We start from the raw sequence: 20,343 nt of genomic DNA on the forward strand, positions 1-20,343 counted from the left end.
GGAGGACAGGAGAGAGATACCACATGGCAACTAAAATGGTACTAGACAGCTATGTTTAAGCAGCTTATTTAGCTTTTTGCTTCTCTAGTTAGGTGGGCGCTTTATTCTTTTTCTTGAGAGAGCAGTGTTCTGCATCAGCCTCAAAAGCCAACAGTTCTTTACACAAGAAGTTACCCATCAAGAACATGATTATATTCGTTATTCTCATTTTGATTGTTAACAAGCATATGCATTAATTTTCTTTCACACAGCCTATAGTAACATCTTCATACAAGTAACATTTGGTAATACTGTTAATAAATGGAATGTCCAAGTACTTAACTCATTTCAGGCATGTGCTTCCACAAAACATCACCATCAATTCCTGCTCTCTTCACAGAATTCTAACTCCTTGATTTCTATTATTTCTCCAGCAGTACAAACCCTAATGAAACTTTGGGTGCACCTACAAAGAAAATACACGGTATTAAACACTCGCATCAGTGTGATTACTTAGCCACATACCAGTAAGCATATGGAATGTTTTGACAAGAGTAAACTTTAGAAGTTTCCCCTTTCGTCTCAGAATTGCTCTACATGTCCAAAACACCCTACACAGCAAAATTATGATGTGCCTGTAGCATAGGGAGGTATATGTGTGCTATCTTTAATCCAGTTAGCATAGTTAGAAGTAGCAGTGAAGATGCAGCAGCACAGGCCAGACAGCACATTATGTAAGTCAGAGTACAACCCATACAAAAATCTAGCAGCACGCTCTGAACCTTCTTGTTGCACGGTTTTTCAGCTTCCAGCAATCAGTGACCAAAGGATTGAGATGGGGTTTGTATCTGGCCGCTGTCTTCAATCGCAACCAACAGACACCTTCCATTACCCTACTTACTCCCTTTTTCATAGTAGTGGCTCCTCAATCTCCAACAGCATCACATTCCACTATTTCTGTCCCATGAAAAAGTACTTCCTTCTGATTTTTTTTTTCATCTGTTATATGATTCACAGGATGCTCCTAATTCTTGTATTGTGAGATTATGTGAATGCTTGCTTCTTGTTTACCTTTCCACACCATCCATTGCTTTAAGGATTTTTCTTGTGCTGCTTTCCATCGTCACTCTTCTAGGCCACGAGTTTAACTTTCTCGACGCATGGTAGCTATTCTCTACCTCTGAAAGTCTCTGCCACCCTTCCTTCAACTTGTTCTAGTCTGCTATACCTTTTTTAATGGTATAAGCAAAACTTCATACAGGAGTAAGAATACTTCAGCCCAAATTAAAATGCTTTAGTTTATTCCTGTTATATACTTTTACTAGCCCAGGACTAAAACAAAAAGATGAATTCATGTAAGGTGCTCCAGGAATTAACTTGCAGCTACAGTACACATACAAAAAGGAAATCGAATATTTCCCTGTTTATTTATAAATATTAGTATTCCCATGAGTTATGTAGTGATTGGCCTTTACTCGGCCTAATGGTGTCATTTTTGTAACTGATTGTAAAGAAAAGCAAGAATAGCAAGCTATTCAATGTTACATAGGATATACTATACATAAAACCACAGATCTGCAAAGACAAAAGTTCTGCTGAAACCAAGGTGCCAGACAAACCAAATACATTTAAACCTGAAAAAATATTCAATAACAATCCATTTGTATTGCCCAAACCACAGAAAAAAGCAAGATGAAACCAAGTGCCTCACTTAGAAGAGAGAAGCGTATCCAAGCAACAGCATTAAGACTCAAAAGAAATAGGTCATGTGAAGAGAAGCACTAAATTTAGTAATCAAATGTATATTCAGCAGCAAAGATAAAGAAGGGTTAGTGAAATAACTTCACCATCAAGAAAAATGAAATAAATTAAAACATTCCTGATCAGAACATTTTCTGAAGCTGGGAGACATTTGAGGCAAAAGCTCTGCACTTGGTTGCAACAGCGCAACTGAAAAGAAATTCCATGACAATTAATGGAGTTAAATTTGTATGAAACATAAAATAGCTCAAAGCAGATTTTGGTTCAGCATTTTATTTTTGATCAGCTTTATCCCAGAAGCTTGATAAGAGCTCTAGTTGATTTGGTCTCTGTGTACGTGCAGATGGAAGTCATGATGTGTTAAGAAGTTGGTACAAAAGTACAATGGCAAAACTTTTACTGACATCACAGAGTCTTGCAGGCAGCCATTAGGATTTGCTTTTGATCCTAATTAGGTCAATGACAAAACTCCCCTACATCAGACAGAATCATATGCTTGGTTTAATGAAAAGGTGTGACCACAGCTGCCATTGGCGTCCCATCTGGATCTAGTCAGTTCAGCTGAAGAACTTGTTCACCAAGGAGCTTACCTGGAGGTGTGAGTGACAGCTAGCTGTCTTGAGGCGCAGATGTGCTAAAACTGAAAGAATAACTCTGTTCCACAACCAATTAGGAAAAAAATTATACTCTCTTCGTCCCCAAAAGATTTTTACTCTATTTCAGCAACTAGTTAAATCCTTGAACGCTCATGGATGGCATTTGTTGTAATAGTGGAGTTTCTGCCACTTCAGATGCACCAACTCTGCTGTTCACAGGAGCCGTTTCTTCCACTGCTGAACTGCAGGTTTTCCCACCTTTGGGCAAGAACTCAGTGAGCACTCCCTGCCCAACACAGAGGCAGATCATGCAGCCGTGATAGACAGCAGCTGCGGGACAGCTGAATTAGGACCTCAGCTGGAACTAAGAGCCTCACAGTATCCAGGAAAGGAAAGGGCTGCCTCCATGAGCAGCAGGGTCACTTGTCCTTTCCTCCTACTTAGCTCAAGACTCAGCAGGAGCTGTGCTCTGGGGGTCCCTGCCTCTCACAGGAACAGTTCAGCACCATTCTGTTGCTGTGGGAAGCAGCAGTTCCAAAGCCAGCCCTCTCCTGCAGTCCTGTGGGAAATACCAGTGGGAGAAAGAGCCCTTTTCCCTCAGAAGTGATAGCATGTTTTCATCCAGAAGGAAAAAAGACACAAATGCAGCATACATACTGCCATATACCGCAGCACTTTGAACACTAAGATTACATAAGTACATATTTAATTTTTAATATAAATTCATCCTGTAGATTTGCTGTATCTGGGAGTAGCCATTGACTTTGCTCTGTGGGCACTGCTGAAAATAGTGGGCAGAACAGAATTATCTAATCACGCTAAATTTGCCTTTATTTATCAATAACTGACACAGTAAAAAATACTGGCTGAAATCCGGACAAGCATGACAAGGCTGGCATAGGAACTAAGATATGTGATATAAAGGGTAGCACTGTGGTTTGAATGTGAATGCAAAGGTTGAGTATAGTTTGGAAGGACAGTGTGTCATCAGCACACAGCAAGCAAACAGAAAAAAAGTCACAGAGAGCAAGAGAAGCAACAGTTGTATGTCACCAAGAGAAAGTCAAAAGAACAAACTGTAAGCAATCTGCCTCGTGTTGTTTGATTCTTCCTCTTTTCAGGGAAATAGGACTTTGTGTACATTTCTTGTAAATAAAAACAGTGCACCACAGACATAACTGGGTTCTCTGTCACTGCATTCCCTAATTTAAAAAAAAACTCACAAGGCTGAATCTGGCCAGCAACAGAGGCTACAAAGTGGAAAAAAAAAAAAAAGTACTTTTAAGCTGAGTTTAAGCAGTTAGTTACTCATCTTGACATTGCCTTACAAATGTAATCTTTATGTTAAAAAGGCCAAACTCCAAGGAGAGAAGTATTTTCCACTCTACTACTACTTACTACTACTATTTTCTACCAGCTAGAATCAGTACAAATAACAAATATTTCTTTTTGCCTTATTGAGCCCTAATGATTTATTATTAAAAGAGAACAAAAGAAGAAAGAACAATTTCTCTCAAAAGAAGAAACAATTAAAGAATTGTAACCAAACATGTTTACTGACTTTAAATATTGCTTTCAATATTCTCTTCACACGCACAAAGCAAAAGATTTTACTAGGTAATTATTCTTTACTCATGTTGTATACATAAATAACTGGGACTCAACATGGCTGGAAAACTATCAGTTATTTTTATTAATCTGGTTGAAAACACTAAGAATTTATTATTTTATTTCAATATAGAGAAGTATTAAAAAGCATATTTTTAACAAAACAAAGCCTGCAGTAGGAAATTATTTCTCAAGAGTAATGACTGGAAATTCTCAGGTTCAGAGCTTACCAGATATCAAGTACAGTACCCACAAGACACTTCCTGTATTTACCCATGGCAGATGTTTGGAGATTGTTGACCAGTTGTGTATTACAACACAAGTTTTAAGGTTAAAAAGAGATGTAATTTTGTGTAAAAAGAAAACTCCAAAACATTGCAGAAGTTTTTATTTACGACCAACAGGGTTAGGATGAGATCAAGATTACACCAGAGAAGTTGCACTGTGTTTCATAGATAAATTAACTTTACTAGGAGCCAGATTGTGAGGAGGATTTTTTGGCTTGAAACTTTCAAATAGTATCAAGTGGAGTGACATGGACTCCAGGACATCAGATGAGACAACGGGTGTACTGGTGGACAGGATCCACTTTTTACCAGGGCCTGTAGGGACAGGACAAGGGGCAACGGTTTCAAACTGAAAAATGGTAGATTTAGATTTGATATAAGGAAGAGATTTTTTACGATGAGGGTGGTGAGACACTGGAACAGGTCGCCCAGAGAAGCAATGCCCCAACACACAGCGAAGTGTTCAAGGTCAGGCTGGACAGGGCTTTGAGCTACCTGATCTAGTGAAAGATGTCCCTGCTCATTGCAGGGGGGTTGGACTAGATGACCGTTAAAGGTCCCTTCCAACCCAAACCATTCTATGATTCTATGACATTAGCAACAATAGAAACATAGAGCTGAAGGGTCCTCAGAAAGTCATATTGACAGCCCCCCTGCCTCCAGGCAGCTCCACTACACCTACTAAATATCTATTTATGGAGGATATGTATGTAGCCTGTTCTTAAAGACCCCAGTGACAGACCTTGACCGTACCACCGGCAATCTTTTTTCCAGTACCTCTACCCTTGAAAAACGCTTGTCCTAATGTTTAACTTAAAATATCCTGGTTGCAATTTCTGCCCCTGGTGGACATAGAAAACAGGTTATTCCCATCTCATCAGTAACTTCTCACATATTTGTGGACTGTTGTCATTCTCCTACTCATCTTATTCTTCCCTAATTAACCAATCTGAAATGATTCACTATTTCCTCTAGGCCCCTTGACATTCTGGTTGATCTCCAGGTGGTCCACATCCTTCTTCACGTGCAACATCCAAAACTAGCTTTACAACTGCTAAGCAAAGCAGAATTCCTTGCCAAGTCTTGCAAACTCTAATCCTCATAATACATCCCAGCAGGACGCTTACCTTTTTTTGCAGTAACAAGCTATGGTTGACTCACACCTAGTCGGTGACCACTCAAAGCCTGAGTTATCATTGTACAGAACTGCTACCTAACCAGTTTTCCCTACCAGTTGATTATTCCTGCCTAGGTCTGCAGCTGTTTTGGACTAGCTTCCCTTTGTTTTTTCATATTTCTAATTGAAGATCATTTTTTATTCTGTCCCTGTCCTCCAGCATACTTACTCCTTCCCAGCCTGATACATATGTGACTTCAATGAGCATTTTCCCTTTTAGAAGCATTCATCCAGGTCACCAGATTCTGGATCTGTGATACACATTTCCATTTCGATAGAGAACCACCCTGTTACTCTGGTTTTCCAACAAGCTTTGCATGCACCTAGCTGCAGATCAACGTAGAACACACTTTATTAATTTGCTTATGGGAATCACATAAAAAGTTAGGTGAAAATCAAGACATATTGCATCTATAGCTCTTCTCTATCCATGAGATATGTCATGCTGTTATACAGGCAATCAGATTTTTGAGACATGATTTCTTGTTGACAGTTACTCATCCCTATGTTATTTTTCAGGGATGTACAAATATATTTTTCACTATTTTTCTAGGAATTGAAAGTAATTTGCTTAATCAATAATTTCATACCTTCTCTTTTTTGTCCTCCCTCCTCTCCACCATGCTTGTCACTTCACAGCCTCCCTCTATCCTACCTAACATCCATAACTTCTCAAAGACATTGATTATTGACACTGAGATTCTGTTAGCAAGATCTTTAAATATGCTAGGATGAAGTTAAAGAGAGACTTGAGGTCAATTTGAAAATACCCAACTTAAATATTCTACCCTTTTGTTAACTGAGGCTAATGCATTGTAGTGAAGTCTAGAAGATACTGTCTCCCTGACACCTTTTAGTTTGCTCACTTTACAGTTAGAGAACCCTTTCTACCTCATACAATTAGTGGGCTTCTAGAGTGATGTGGGTTTTTTATTTTGCTTGCTAGTTGCATTTCATTTCGTGCTTGTGTCTTTCTGATTTTTGTGCTTACATGCTTCTGTTACACTTTTATTCTCAGCCCTAATAGCCTAACCTGTGTTCTCCTTCCCTATAGGTTTGTTTCTTCAGTTTGAGTGATTTAGCCAAGCTGGTTTCCTAACTACAGTTGCTGACTTTACTTCACAATGAAAACCTGTATTTGTGCTCTTAATATTAGCAACTCCTGTGAATTCGCTCTTTCTTTTCCATTTACCTGTTACACAAGCTTCCCAGGGGACCCCTGCCTTCCTCTTCTCCAAGTTCATTGAAGGCTGCCTTCCTGACTTTCATGGGGTTCATGTTGATCCTACTCCTCATTCTGGTCCTGCAGATCACTAACTGTCCTGGTTTCAGCTAGGACAGAGTTAATTTTCTTCCTAGTAGCTGGCATAGTGCTGTGTTTTGGATTTAGTAGGAAAATAATGTTGATAACACACTGATGTTTTTAGTTGTTGCTAAGTAGTGTTTATACTAAGTCAAGGATTTTTCAGCTTCTCATGCCCAGCCAGCAAGAAGGCTGGAGGGGCACAAGAAGCTGGGAGGGGACACCGCCAGGACAGCTGACCCAAACTGGCCAAAGAGCTATTCTTTGGAGTTGGCGGGGAGGGGGGATCGCAGCTCAGGAACTAACTGGGCATCGGCCAACGAGTGGTGAGCAATTGCATTGTGCACCACTTGCTTTGTATAGTTTAATTCTTTTGGTATTACTATTGTCATATTATTATTATCATTATCATTGTTTTTCATTCCTTTCTGTCCTATTAAACTGTCTTTATCTCAACTCACGAGGTTTTTTTTTCCTGATACACTCCCCCGTCCCGGGGGGGGGGTGGGGGTGGGGGGAGTGAGCGAGCGGCTGCGTGGTGCTTAGTTGCCGGCGGGGATTAAACCACGACACTAACGCACTCTGCTATTTCACGGACAGTCTCATCTAATGTTTACCCTGACCTTTTCAGCTAGTTGCTTCTTATTGGTTGTAATCAAAACTGGAATAGCCTCATTGCTCTCTGTGGAGTTCTCCAGAAAGCCTGGAAGGCTCACCTGTCTCCAGCTTGGTTGTTCATGTAGGTATTCACATTCACAGCTGAGGAAGAGAAAACAGAAGGTTGTGGCACGGGTACACTTCTTAGATTACACGCCCTGTCTCATGCAGCTGAATGTCTCATCAGCATGGGTTCTCACGGCTAGCACATATGACCCAGGCAGACACAGTCACAGTCCCCTTGATAGGAGCACCCTTCCACCCACCTGAAAACATGAGACCTTGTCTCTCCCCAGCCACTCCTCTCTCCAGGAGGGAATTTCAGGTTAATCACATGTGAGTCGTGTACTCTGGAATAGCCAAATATGACAAGATGGAAGTTCTGGCTAGCAACACAGCCTGTCATGGCCTCAGCTGTTGCTGATACTGATATATTAATAAAGATGTGTCTAGGCACCCCTTTTTGCAGTTCACTTGCTTCTTGGAGCACTTACTTAAACTTCTCTTGGCCTCCCCGTAGCTGACTCTTGCACACAGTTACTCAACTTCCTACTGCAACTGCTGTGGGCGCCGTTTCAAAATCGTGCCATAGAGGCTCTGAACACAAACCCACTCTGAGATGTTGTAAACAGCAACTCAGTCAGGAATGCTATCTACTTTGCTTACAGGACACAACCTTGGTGAAGTAACCAGCAAAACTTTTCTTACAACTCTCCTCAACTGCACCTCTTTTGTTCAAGTGCCAGGCTCACAGAGACTCTCGTTTTCCCCAGCCATTCACTCCAGGACCATCCCCTCACAATCATGGCCACAATGTCATAGGTTTCCCAGTCCATAGATGGCCTGCTCCCAGAGCAGGATCAGACATGAGTCTTGGAAGGGGCACAAGAAAGCTTGCCCTCCTGCACAGCGAGAACGTGAAAGGGCAAGAGGCTGAGACAGATTGTTTCCCTATGCAGAGCAGGCCTCAGGCACAAGGACCATAGCAAAACACTAGCCTTGCTTCAAGGAGGGTCTCCCACATCACCAACATCCCTCACAGCTTCCAGGACTTTGGGTATCTGTACAAATAGCCTCCTTACGCTCACCAGAGGCAGAGACATGTTGGTTGGAAGATGATGGCAAAATTAATGTGAAGGAGGACCTCCAAGTAGTTGAACACTTCCTGGTCAACCTATACTGATTTTAAACTCTTTTCCCACAGCCAGGTATGCCTAGGAAACACCATATCATGGAGCAGCCACACTAGGAATGCTGCCATTGGTCTCAAACTGCCACTCCAGTTTGCAGGGGAGCACTGTGACAGTCTACAAAGCAGTAAGACAGATAAAAAGTTGAACGAGCTGCCTGTGGGCTGCAGTGCCCCTGTAGACCACTGGGGTCTGACTGCCCAGTAATACGAATCTCCAGACTCTACCAAAGACTGACGTGGTTATGACTCTTCCTTTCTTCACTGACTTATCCAAGGCTGAAACATCCACCTGCCAGACTGCCATAATACTGAGGTCCAGAACCAGGCAGCAGAGGCTCAGTTGATGTCAGGATTCCTCCCCCACCTCAGCAACACCAAGAGCTCTTCCCAGAGAAACACAGACAACAGGAGTCTGGGCAGACTCCCTCACTTACACATCCTCAGAGCTGTGTAAATCTTCAGTCCTCCAGCCCTATTTGGGCTTCCGCTCAGGCTTAGCCACAGCTAGCTCCAACACCTGCAGCTCCAGTCCCTGAGGCAGCTGACAAATGTTAGGCTTCTCCCCTGAAGAAGCATGGCAGATAAGCTAAAAGTCCTCCATTGACAGCAAGGCATGGATAGGAGCTCCCAGGGACATCCTATGACGGCTTCAAGGTCCTCTTGCCATCATGAGCAGGTTCACTTGCAGAAACCAATCGGTTTTATTCTGCTTTTTCGTTGTTATCCTGAGTCCCCGCAAAATGTCAAAATAAGGTGGCTCTCCTTTTCAACCTGGGCTACCTGGGATGCAAGGCCCAAACTTTCAGCTGGAAGTTATGCCTGAACTAAAAGATGGAGAACACGTGGAGCAGACACTCAGAGGAGGAGGATCTGTGGGAGCAAGAAACAAAGGGCCTGCAGAGGCTGTACGGTAGTCACCTACACGCTTGCTGAAATACCACAAGGATGCAACTGGTGTAAGCCCCTTTGCTTTGGAGCTGGGGTGCCATCTTAGTTGTTGCTACCAAATCAGAATAGGTATAGTACATGATGTTACTTTCATCAAGCTGCCATTTTTATTACTTTCATATAAATAACAAGCATAAACCACCTTTTCCCCTCAGTCTGAACATACTTGGCCAGGTCAACCTTCTCCAGTTTTTGCTCAGACTGATTTTAGCAAGCTATTTGTAATGCAGTTTGGAGAAGTAGCTTACTAAGTGGGTAGTTATAAAAAATGTGAGTGATAAACACTATTGCTCTCTTTGTGCTTTATTAAGTCATAAGCTCTAGCTGACAAGTAGCTGTTTCTGTTGGATCGAAAGTAGGATCACAAGCATAGTACATATAATATAGAAATTCTGTGTATTTGAAGAATATTGACATAGACAATAGTACAACCCCAAATGTTCAACAGCTAAGAACGATGACAGTTACTGTGAACTGGCTTCTAACATATATAGTCTCAAAGTGATTATGTGAAATCCAGAGTAAGCAAGATGGCTTTGACACTCAAACTTCTGTAGTGTCATCTGGAGTCTTTCTCTAGCATGGAGATTGATTTTTTTTTTATCTCAGTCCAGGACAAGGGGGATTTGTGAGGTCAGCTGGATTGCTTTTCTTCTCTCAGCAAAGGGAAATTGCTTTTTCTTCTGATGCTAGCAGGAAAAGATGTTTGCCCTGAAAAAAAGTATAACAAAGGAAGCTGTAAGGATAACAACAAAGTGAGCAGACATCTGTTGTCTTTTTTTAAATTTTATCACTGTGAGAGAGGAAAGTCTATTTTAACCTCATCTATGTTAGATGATGCACTCTGAAAATAAAATTCTGGCTTATAATAGCAACATTGGGTAACATACCTCTTATTAAAGAGAATGACATTAAACTAATTCAATAAAGAGGGCCAGATACAAGTCCCACTAAAAATCAACATAGAGAAGTGAGAGGTTAAACAGTGGCAGGGACCATTCCCTTAGAGTCAGAGACATTTTCAGTGTCCAGAAATTTCTCTGAAATACAAAAATGGAAAAACTCATCTGAACTATTTGCTTCTCATTATGATACAGCTGTCCTTCATTCATTTACACCATAACATCAGCCAACTGATGCATGACCCTCTTTCTTCTATCAGCATTATCGCAGTCATTTCTTCATGCACAGAAATACAGCTGATTTATCCACATAACCAAATCATCTCTAAAGAAACTGAGTCATTTCTCAGTAAGAGAAAGAAGGGCTGCTAAGCGGGAGTGAGCTACTTGTACATTTACATTCTTAAACAAGTGTAACCAGTTAGTGCTTATGTGAGCACCACTGAATTAAAATCGCAGAGATAACTGTGTCTGAACACTTGCATGTTCCATGAGTAGGGCGTAAGTCTTGCTTATGAGGTTTTAAAACTTACTATTCCATTGAAATTAAGAAGAAAAAAATCATAGCATTCAGAGCTATTGTTTCAGGCTGTTTGCAAATTCTAGAGACCATCATTGCAAACGTTTGCCAGTGATCATACACTTCTGCACTCATCGATATTCACATTTTTGGTAAATAAAATCTTTCAGAGCAATAAAAAAAAATAAATACACTCTCCAGAGAAAAATCTCAGATTGCCAAACCATTGTGACACAGCCAAACAAACTTTAGCTGAGATTGTGTAATCTCAACAGTCACTGTTGTTAAAATTGCAGAATGGTTTTAGCGGAGAATAATTTCAGCTGAGAATAATTTCAGCTATTACCAAACTAACCTTATGCCTTTTATCAAAGGATTTCAGAAACCAAAAGAAACAGTAATCAATCTTCCATCTGTTTTTCTAAAGTGCTTGAGCTCAGTGGCAAAATTCAGAAGACATGCAAGACTTAAAAACTTCTTGTTGCTCCTTCCACTCACTGCACCTTGCTGCTTTATTTCAGTTAAGGTTTGTTGATTGTTCAGTATGAATGCAGTTCTTATGTAGCTGAATAATAAGGCAACCTATATCGTGAGGCTAAATGCTGTCTAAAACAAGCACATCCCTATCCCCCAGCGTTCTCCTCCCCACAGGCATGGCTGCACTTAAGTCTTTCAAAACACTTGAAAATGAAAATCACAATAGGCATTTTACTTGTAATCGCCTCAGGGACAGATAATATTGAAGTTATTGAATATTGAAGAATCCAGAGCTCCTAATTTGCTTCTTATATGTAAAAACAAACACAACCTTCCAACCTGAAAACCTAGTGCTGACTACCATTGCTGCCCTCTCTGCGGGCTCTGCTAAGCAAGCTGGCGAATGATCTCTGTTTGTGGACGGGCCGAGATTTCTGTTCGGGTTCTGCTACCTCTCCTGCTTTACTTGTCAGGTGTGTGCTGGCACGGAGGCTTTGCTACCTCTCCGATGTAATTGCCTGGTGTTCGGTCCCCCGGCTGTTACGCCGTATGTTATACACCCGGGAGGCAGCGGGAAATAGTAGATCCCTACTCGCATTGTGCCCCAGACGCAAGGTTCACAGGGCACAGGCACCCCTGAGGATAATGCAGCTGACCGCAACGGAGCACCAACCCCGACAAGACTTCACGCTCTGCCTGGCCGGGAAGTCGCAACCCTTCCTCACGGGCGGGCGCTCCCGGCCTGTGCTGCTATCCGGGGAACAGGCGGGGGACACGGGGCCTACAAACAGGATCCCGGGAGCCTTGCTCCAGCAAGGCGGCTGACGGCTGGGAAGCGCCCGGGACCCCCTCCCCTCTCAGGGGAACCCTGACCCGCGCCCACACGACGCCGCGGCAATCAGGCAGGCAGGCAGACAGGCAGGCGGCCGCCACCCCGTCCCCTCACCGCACACCGGCCCCGCCCAGCGCGAGCCCCAACGGCCGCTCGGGGGCGCGCGGGCACGCCCCTCCCCCCCCCTCCGAGCGGGCGGCCGTTGGCACCGGGGCCCTCCGCGGCGGCGCTCTGGCCGCTGGCGGCCGCCTCGCTCTATGGTGTGGGTGGCCGCGGCGGGGATGACGCAGGCGACGGGCGGGCAGGCGGCAGGGAGGAGTCCGTGATGGCCGGTGCCGCCGCCGTCGCCTTGTCCCTTGCTGCGCTGCCGGCCGCAGCCGCCGCCGCCGCCCCCCCCCCTCCTCCTCCTCCTCCGCTGCCAGCTGCCGGCAGCCGCGCCGCCGCCATGGCCGAGGAGGAGACCTCCAGCGAAGGGTGAGTGGAGCGGGCCCGGGGTGACCCTCGTCCTCCCCGTAGGTGTCCTCGGCGGCGGGAGGAAGCCTGTAGGGGCGCGCCGGCCATACCCTGCAGCTACGGGCTTTGCTTGCCCACCTCCTCCCGCCGCTGGCGTGTCTCGCCGCAGCCCGTACAAGCAGGGTTGTGCTGCTGGGAGGCCGGCGGTGGCCGGTCCCGCGCCGCGGGGCTAGAGGCCGGGGTGGGCTCTCGCCTCCCCGAGCGGCCCGCCGGCGTCCCCGCCCCGCAGCGCCTCCGGTGCGGCCGCCCCGCCTGCCCCCGTGCGCTCCTCTGTCGCCCCTCGTGTGCTCTCTCGGCGTACGGGCACGCTGTCTGCCATTTTTTGCTGCTGCACAGTCCGCCTTCCTGCTATGGCTTCCTCGTGTATGTATAGATGCGTCCTCGCACGGGCAAGCTCCCGGGAGATTTTGCCACCAGCTCCGTGCAAGCCCCGTGCCTCTACTGCTTCACCTTCTGCATACGAGCTTTGCAGTTCCTGGCCCAGCTGCTGTAATTGCACACCTGCCTACGTGTATACATACACATTTCGCTATCTTTGCTTTGATGTATGTACTCACTCTTATTGTCCTCCACCCTTCCTTTGAACCCCAGAGTCTAGTGTGCACGCGTCTGTACGTAGCGCTGCCCCGTGCTTTTGTGTGCCTTTGCAACTTTACCTGTACATACAAATAGCCTGTCTTCTCATTCCGTCTGTTCTATATGCTCACTTAGATGTAGAGCAGATGGTAAGGCTTGTCAGCCTCTCTGCCACTGTATCATCATTCTCTGTGTAATGCTTGATACAAGTAGGAGATGAAAGCACATCTTTAAATTACAAACATGTATGCTGTTGCTCTAACTTTTCCCTTTTCTAGTACTGTATGCCTACCTCATCTCCAGCTATCTCTGCTAACCTTTTCTTTCCTTTCACTATCCCAAGGCATTCACATCTACCAGAATAATTCCCCTGGCATAAATTATCCCGCCCCTGTTCTTAACATATATCCCTAATACTTGTTTGTAACTACTTACTCACACCCTCGATATATGACTTCATTATAGCTATTAATCACTCTTCTGCCTGAAATTACATAGTTCCGCAGTTTATCTTTTGTCTGTGTATATTCAAATGGTTCCATAATAAGTTATTAATCACTGGTTTGCTCGTCTTCCATTCACATATTCTTTACTCGTGTATGGCCTCTCATACCTTTTCTTTCAGTGTACGTTTTATTTCTTCTTGTACACTTCAGCTTCCGGTGCAGACCTGTTCTTATACCCTTCCATTGCCCCCAAATATATTGTCTGCCCTCCTTTATCCCACTATAGAATAATACAGTCATCCTGTCTCTGAGTCTGTTCACCAAACATACTTAATATGTCTGCTGGTCACTTATCTCCCAGTTTGTTCCATCATATTTTATGGTTCTAGTCCGAAAAATACTCTATCAGAAGATATCTAGCTATGCTCTAGTCATACATGTGCTTTATGCCCTCTGTCAGATGTGTAAATGTGCTTTGTATGCACTGTTTACATGAATTTTTCCTGTTTCTCCATCCTTTAAATATTAGGTGGTGTATCTCATTGCTGATTGCCTGGCCCTCAAAAACTCATTTCTAGCCTTTTCTTCTCCATCTCCCTTCTCTCATAATTAAGTCTTGTGTTATTTTGAGAAATTCCGCTTCAAATTCTTCAGCTACTTGCATGAAAATCATGCTGTGCATTCATGACTTCACATGAAGGACGTTACTATTTGCATGTTGTCACGTTATGTGGCTATTCTGTTATCTTTCGAAACTACCTGCATTCTCAGTCTTGTTCTCTTTTTATTCCTTTCTCCAACTTCTGGCTTTGGTATTTCATCTTACATATTTTGCTGCTCTGCTAGCTCAGTCTGACCAGAACTGGACTACCCATCTTTTCCAAACTCTGTGTTACACCTTTATCACCATATATACACAGCATTCTCTTTTCAAGTATAAGCGTCAAAGGCTTCCCTTTCAAAGCACTATGCAGTTTCGTCTACTCTGTGCTCTCCTCTTTTCCTCAAACTTAAAATAGCTTTTCAAAATAATCTCCGCCCCCCTGCCTTCTGCAACATTACCTATTTGAAACTACAGTCCTGTTCGTGGTTCTGTGTTCTTTCTGACCCGTTCACATTCATAAAACACACGTCATTTGTAAAGCCTCTTGTTGATGGTTTACGGTTTTCTAAGTAAGAGTCTTAAAATAGCTCTGCCTCAGCCTGTTTTGTTTGTATGTTCATTCAGCGCATTAGCCTGAACTGTATTAGCTGTCTGGTTTGATCACACGGAGTGCTGAGTGCTGCTGAGACAGTGCCAAGCGCCCTCAACTTCAGTAGCCTGTCAGGATTGCAGAATCGTAACACTAGATGATCTGGACATAGGGTTAGGAATCCTAGGCTAAATTTTCAAAAGGATTATGACAAGTTCCTCATCATGGTTTACTCAGCTGGATAGCTTTTAAAAGGGGTTCATTTTCAGGACGTTGTCAGTGTCCCCCTTCTGAACAATCAGGCCATTTGATGTGAAATCTTTCAGAGTAAGCCCCCCAATTCACTAAAGACTTCTAAGAACAAAATCTCATCCTTCTTTTCCATGAATTCAGAAAGTGCATTAGCTTTGATGAAATGTTAGTGCTCCAAGTTGTTAGTGCTTTTATTGGTCTGTTTCTAACAATAGTAAAAATTAGCATTTCTTCATCTTTCGAAGTTGAGCAAAGCTCGGTAGCCAGAGAAAATTTGTAAACAAGTGAAATATGTTAAATATTTTTTGATTTAAAACTCCATGGCAGTGAGAGGAAGAGTACAATATACCATCAAAACCCTAGATTAAATTGTTAGTGACAGGTGTATATGAAGAATAAATATGAAGTTTACTTTATCTGCTTTGAAAAAAATCATGTGACAACTTGTTATGCAACACACTCAGTTTGTTGCAATCTGGTAACTGTGTAAAGCGTGGTGAAAACAGAATAGCAGTGGCTCAGTTACTTTCTAGAAGATCTCAGCTGAAAGATGCTCATGACATTGTCCTAACTTTGAATGAGAAGATTAACTAAACAAATGTTTTAGTATTCATCATGGAAGTGATTGCTTGGTTAACATGTGACCTGCTAACAATTTCCAAACCTCTTCATAGACTTGGACCTTCTCTGCATAAGTTTTAGGTGTAGATTCTGCCTGTGAGGCAAACAGCCTAGCATAAGCCTTTTGCCAGTATTGAATTCATTTGTACTCACTCTGGATTCAGCAGGACTGCTTATGGTGTGTAATATAACTAGGAATAGCAGCTACTAAATGCATGTATATATACAGAAAAAAATCCCCAAAACAGAATGCTGTTTTTTTCCCCTCTCTGAGATAAGTGGAATAGCTTTCTTTAAAACAAAAATTATAAGGGATCTGCACTTACGAGCCTACATCAAATTGCTTCCAAGTGGCCTGTGGTCTCACAAATAATGGCTTGGAGTAACAGGTAAGAACATACACTGCAACGCCAAAAATAACAATTATATTTGTATTATCCTTCAAGCTTGTTTGTATTACAGAATTCTTTATACAATTTTGAAGTGAGCTGTTTGATTAATAAGAGGAATAGTTTATTAGGCTTACGTCGTGGTTTAACGCCAGCCAGCAACTAAGCACCGTGCAGCCACTCACTCACTCCTCCCACCCAGTGGGATGGGGGAGACAATCGGAAAAAAAACCCAAACAACTCGTGGGTTGAGGTAAAGACAGTTTAATAGGACAGAAAGGAAGAAAAATAATGGTAATGATAATAATAAAATGACAATAATACTACTAAAAGAATTAGAATATACAAAACAAGTGATGCACAATGCAATTGCTCACCACTTGCCGACCCATGCCCAGGTAGTTCCTGAGCAGCGATCTGCCCCTCCCAGCCAGCGCCTCCCAGTTTATATACTGGGCATGATGTCATATGGTGTGGAATATTCCTTTGGCCAGTTTGGGTCAGCTGTCTTGGCTGTGTCCCCTCCCAAGTCCAGCCTTGCTGGCTGGGCATGAGAAGCTGAAAAATCCTTGACTTAGTATAAACACTACTTAGCAACAGCTAAAAACGTCAGTGTGTTATCAACATTATTCTCATACTAAATCGAAAACACAGCACTATGCCAGCTACTAGGAAGAAAATTAACTCTATCCCAGCTGAAACCAGGACAGCTTAATAGAGCCTATGTCTGCCTTTAGTAGGACAGTTCACAGGGATATCATGGTATGTCAAAGCAGATATACAGTATGAAGGGACACTCTCAACTCAAAATTTTTGCTTGATTTTTTGCTCGTTACATCATCAAGGTTTTAAAGCAAACTGAGTGGGTAGACTGCTGAAAGCAGGGTCCTGCTTACTTTTCTTTGTGAAAGGAGACTATTTCTAAGGCTTTTCCTATAGTGCAGGCGACTGACAGCAGGTCTGGTACCTACAACTTGCATTTTCAAAGAGCAAGTGAGACATAAGTGCAGTGTGGTAAGCACGTGGGAAAAGGTTAAAGGACGTTTCCTTCCTCTTTTCTGATTTTGTTTTTTTTCCTGGCAGGGTTGTGTCAGTCATAGCTTCAGTACTTAATGCCCTTTGTGTTACATCCCTGTGCTCATCTGAAGGTGTATGTATGAGCAGGTTTTCAGGCATTTATGGGATTGTTTCTAACAGTTTTCCTGTCCTTGTATGAATTTGGGAAGGGAAGGTCTGTGTTCATCAGGAAGATCTCTTCTCCCCCAACACAGACTCAAGGGAGAGAGGGAAAGATGGCAAAATATAATAGGGGCTATCTTCTCGTTCCAGTGGCAGAAAAAAGATGGTCATGGCCCTGTCCCTGGACAAGGAAGAATCTAATCTAAATGCCTCCATGAGAGGCTTGATTAAACGCTATAGGGGATAGAACAGTAATGTTCAGCTTTTCCTGGCTGGCAACTGTAGGCAAACGTTATGAAAAAAAGTTAAAAAAAAAAAAAAGTGCAGTGAGTATATTGAAGTAGATAATCTGTTCAGCTCTTTTTACTCGTTTTGGCTCCTCTTTGAATTCCCTTGTTTGTTAGATATTCCTTGACTCATGTTTAGGACAGAGATTTAGAGAAGAGTTTTCTATTTGTTTTTTCATTTGCTTCAGCCATTTCACACTGGTCCTCCATGGTTATACCTGATGTCCTTACCTTTGTGAAGGGGATTTTTAGATTTCAGTTAGACCCATTTATACATTTACTTACCGCCTTACCACCTTTCAAGTTCCCTCAGCTTAGCAGGAAATTAGATGACAGGGCTGATGGCAAGGAGTTGCCGAAGGACCACAGCCTTGGTCAAGGTCTGTTCATGAGGCAACAGCGAGGCCCCTGGACTTTGTTTCACAGTTTAAAAACAAAGTAAGTAAAATTGGGGCATCCCATACATTTCATTTATAATTCAGCAAATATGTTTGTGGTTTTTCAGAGAATTGTTTACTTCTTCATAGTTCTTTATGGTTCCTAAGGGAGATTGCCTTAGGAAACAACATCTAGAGGTTTGAATGCCACAGACTGGACATGTCTAGGCTGAAAGGTTTTCTCCTCCACTCGTTCTGAAACTTGTTCTTATATTACACAATAGGAGGAAAGGCCACACCGACATGCTCCAGTGAGCTGTGGAAGGTCTCCCCCTCTCTTCGAGTGGCAGGGCATCCTCTCAATTGCTCCTTTCCCATAGCCTGTGGAAACACTGGTTGCTGCCTTCGGTGAAGCAGCATTCAAGTGCATGGTTTCCACTGCCACCACTGGATGTGCAGGTGATCCCATGCTATGTGTGCTTCACGCTTCCTGTATGCAGTAGATGGACATAAATTTTTACGGATACTGTCATTAGAGAATAGACACTTTCAGTGTCTGGCCTGAAGGTTTCCAGTGCCTCCCATAGAAGATCTCAGTCTCCTTCAGTGATTACCTGGCCAAGTCATCTGCTATGAGAGAAATCCCGCATAAAAAAAAAAAATCTGACTAGATTTATCAGCCATCCGGCTCAAGTCTTTAAAGAAAAATACAAGAAGTGGAGGGAGGAAGATAGTAATTATGTAGTAGCTTTTAATTTACATTTAGGATGTTACTGGTGGGGGGTAAGGCAGGTTAAAGAGGCAGCATTAGAAAGTCTGCTACTAATTGTGTGGGTCAAGTGGAAACTTTCTAAGTATCAAGCAAAGACTCTACTACAAAAGTTGTCAAAGTAGGATTAGGGTACCTGTGAGTGAGGGGGGGTCGTAGCCCCAGTGGAAATTAAAGTGGAGTCATAAATCCAGAGGGCAACTAGCTGTGGGGTTGCCATAGTGTTGGTGACTATGGTCATTGGAGAATGCAAACTTTAGCCAGTATTGCATGCATTTGGGTATATTCAAAGTTTTTTAGAGCCTGCTAGGGGGCTGGTAGGCCCAGTTAGAGACGTACCCCTCCAAAAGGGACAGTGTCTGCTAGGAGGATCTCTCACTTTTCTGAACTTTTATGGGAGAATCTGAAGAACTTTCCCAACTGATAAATTATTAAAGCGTCTTTTCTCTTCACTTTTATGTAGTGGTTTGTTAAGATTGCTAGTTGAGGAAATTTTGATTCTCATTTTTCATAACTTTTGAGTATTTACTGGCAACTCTGACATTCTTTCAGGATAGGTTTTTGTACATGATTTGTATTGACAGCCAGAGAGAAGAGGGCATGGGAGGAAAGGTGAGCGTCTGCATTTGCATTGGCTCTGAAAGATCCAGATGAGAAGCTGAACAGCAGGACAGAGGTCAATGGAGAAGAGAGATTTGTGAGTCAGTGAAGCTGTGTAAGAGAATGGGGTCAGTCTGGAATAAGGTTAAGAGGGTAAAAGAGGAGGATTTTAAGTGACACCAAGAAAACATGGTGAGGAATGGCGGAGGAGGAAGGTGCTCTGAATGAGTTGTAATAGAAAACTCAGGATCATAGGAGACTACAGAAAGGAGGGGAAAATACAGGCATAAAAATACATTCTGTAACAAAAGATGCAAGAGCGCCTATTGCCATTGAGAAAGTCCACTCACATTGAAGTGAGGAAGAGAAGGGTATTGCAATAAGGAAAAAAAAGAAATGGGGTGGGTTAGTGCTAGCAGACTGTTGTAGAATTTTTTTCTTGATTACATGTAGTAAGTGTCATACTGACACTAAAGACTTATTAATTACATTGTACCTTTCCATAAAGGGGACATTTGATGCAATGGCTTTTTAGACCCATTTAACTTCTCACCTATTTTTAAGACTACTTACACTTCCTTGACATGTAAAGCATTTGTAGTGTAGGCACGTACACAAAACAGTCTGTTATGAAAAGGATTGTGCACTACTTAGGTTTTCCAAGAAGTGGAAATGCAGCTAGGTAGCCCCAAATGTAGAATACCAGTTCCTGAAGTTTGTCATAGGTAACTGTTAGTCACCATAGGTGACTGATAAAGGAACGTAACGTAGAAGCTGTTCTAATGATCTGCAATGAAACAACCCATCTTCAGTGTGTATTCACACTCGAGTGTGAATGGGGTTTGTGTATAGCATGTTTGGAGCCAAGGGAAATAGTCATGTGATTTAGATAGTCTTTTATC

General features: G+C 42.9%; 1 protein-coding gene across 1 annotated transcript in view; it reads left to right on the plus strand.

Annotated features, from left to right (window-relative positions):
- Window positions 1–12,564: 12,564 nt before the first annotated feature.
- The window catches only part of ABHD5 (abhydrolase domain containing 5, lysophosphatidic acid acyltransferase), a 32,856-nt gene continuing 25,077 nt past the window's right edge, over window positions 12,565–20,343 (plus strand). Inside the window, exon 1 of the mRNA XM_050891232.1 lies at window positions 12,565–12,713. Coding sequence (XP_050747189.1) covers window positions 12,565–12,713 — 149 coding nt within the window. The remainder of the gene's footprint in view (window positions 12,714–20,343) is intronic.

Source organism: Gymnogyps californianus, chromosome 2 (genome assembly GCF_018139145.2).
Source record: "Gymnogyps californianus isolate 813 chromosome 2, ASM1813914v2, whole genome shotgun sequence".
NCBI classification, from domain to species: domain Eukaryota; kingdom Metazoa; phylum Chordata; class Aves; order Accipitriformes; family Cathartidae; genus Gymnogyps; species Gymnogyps californianus.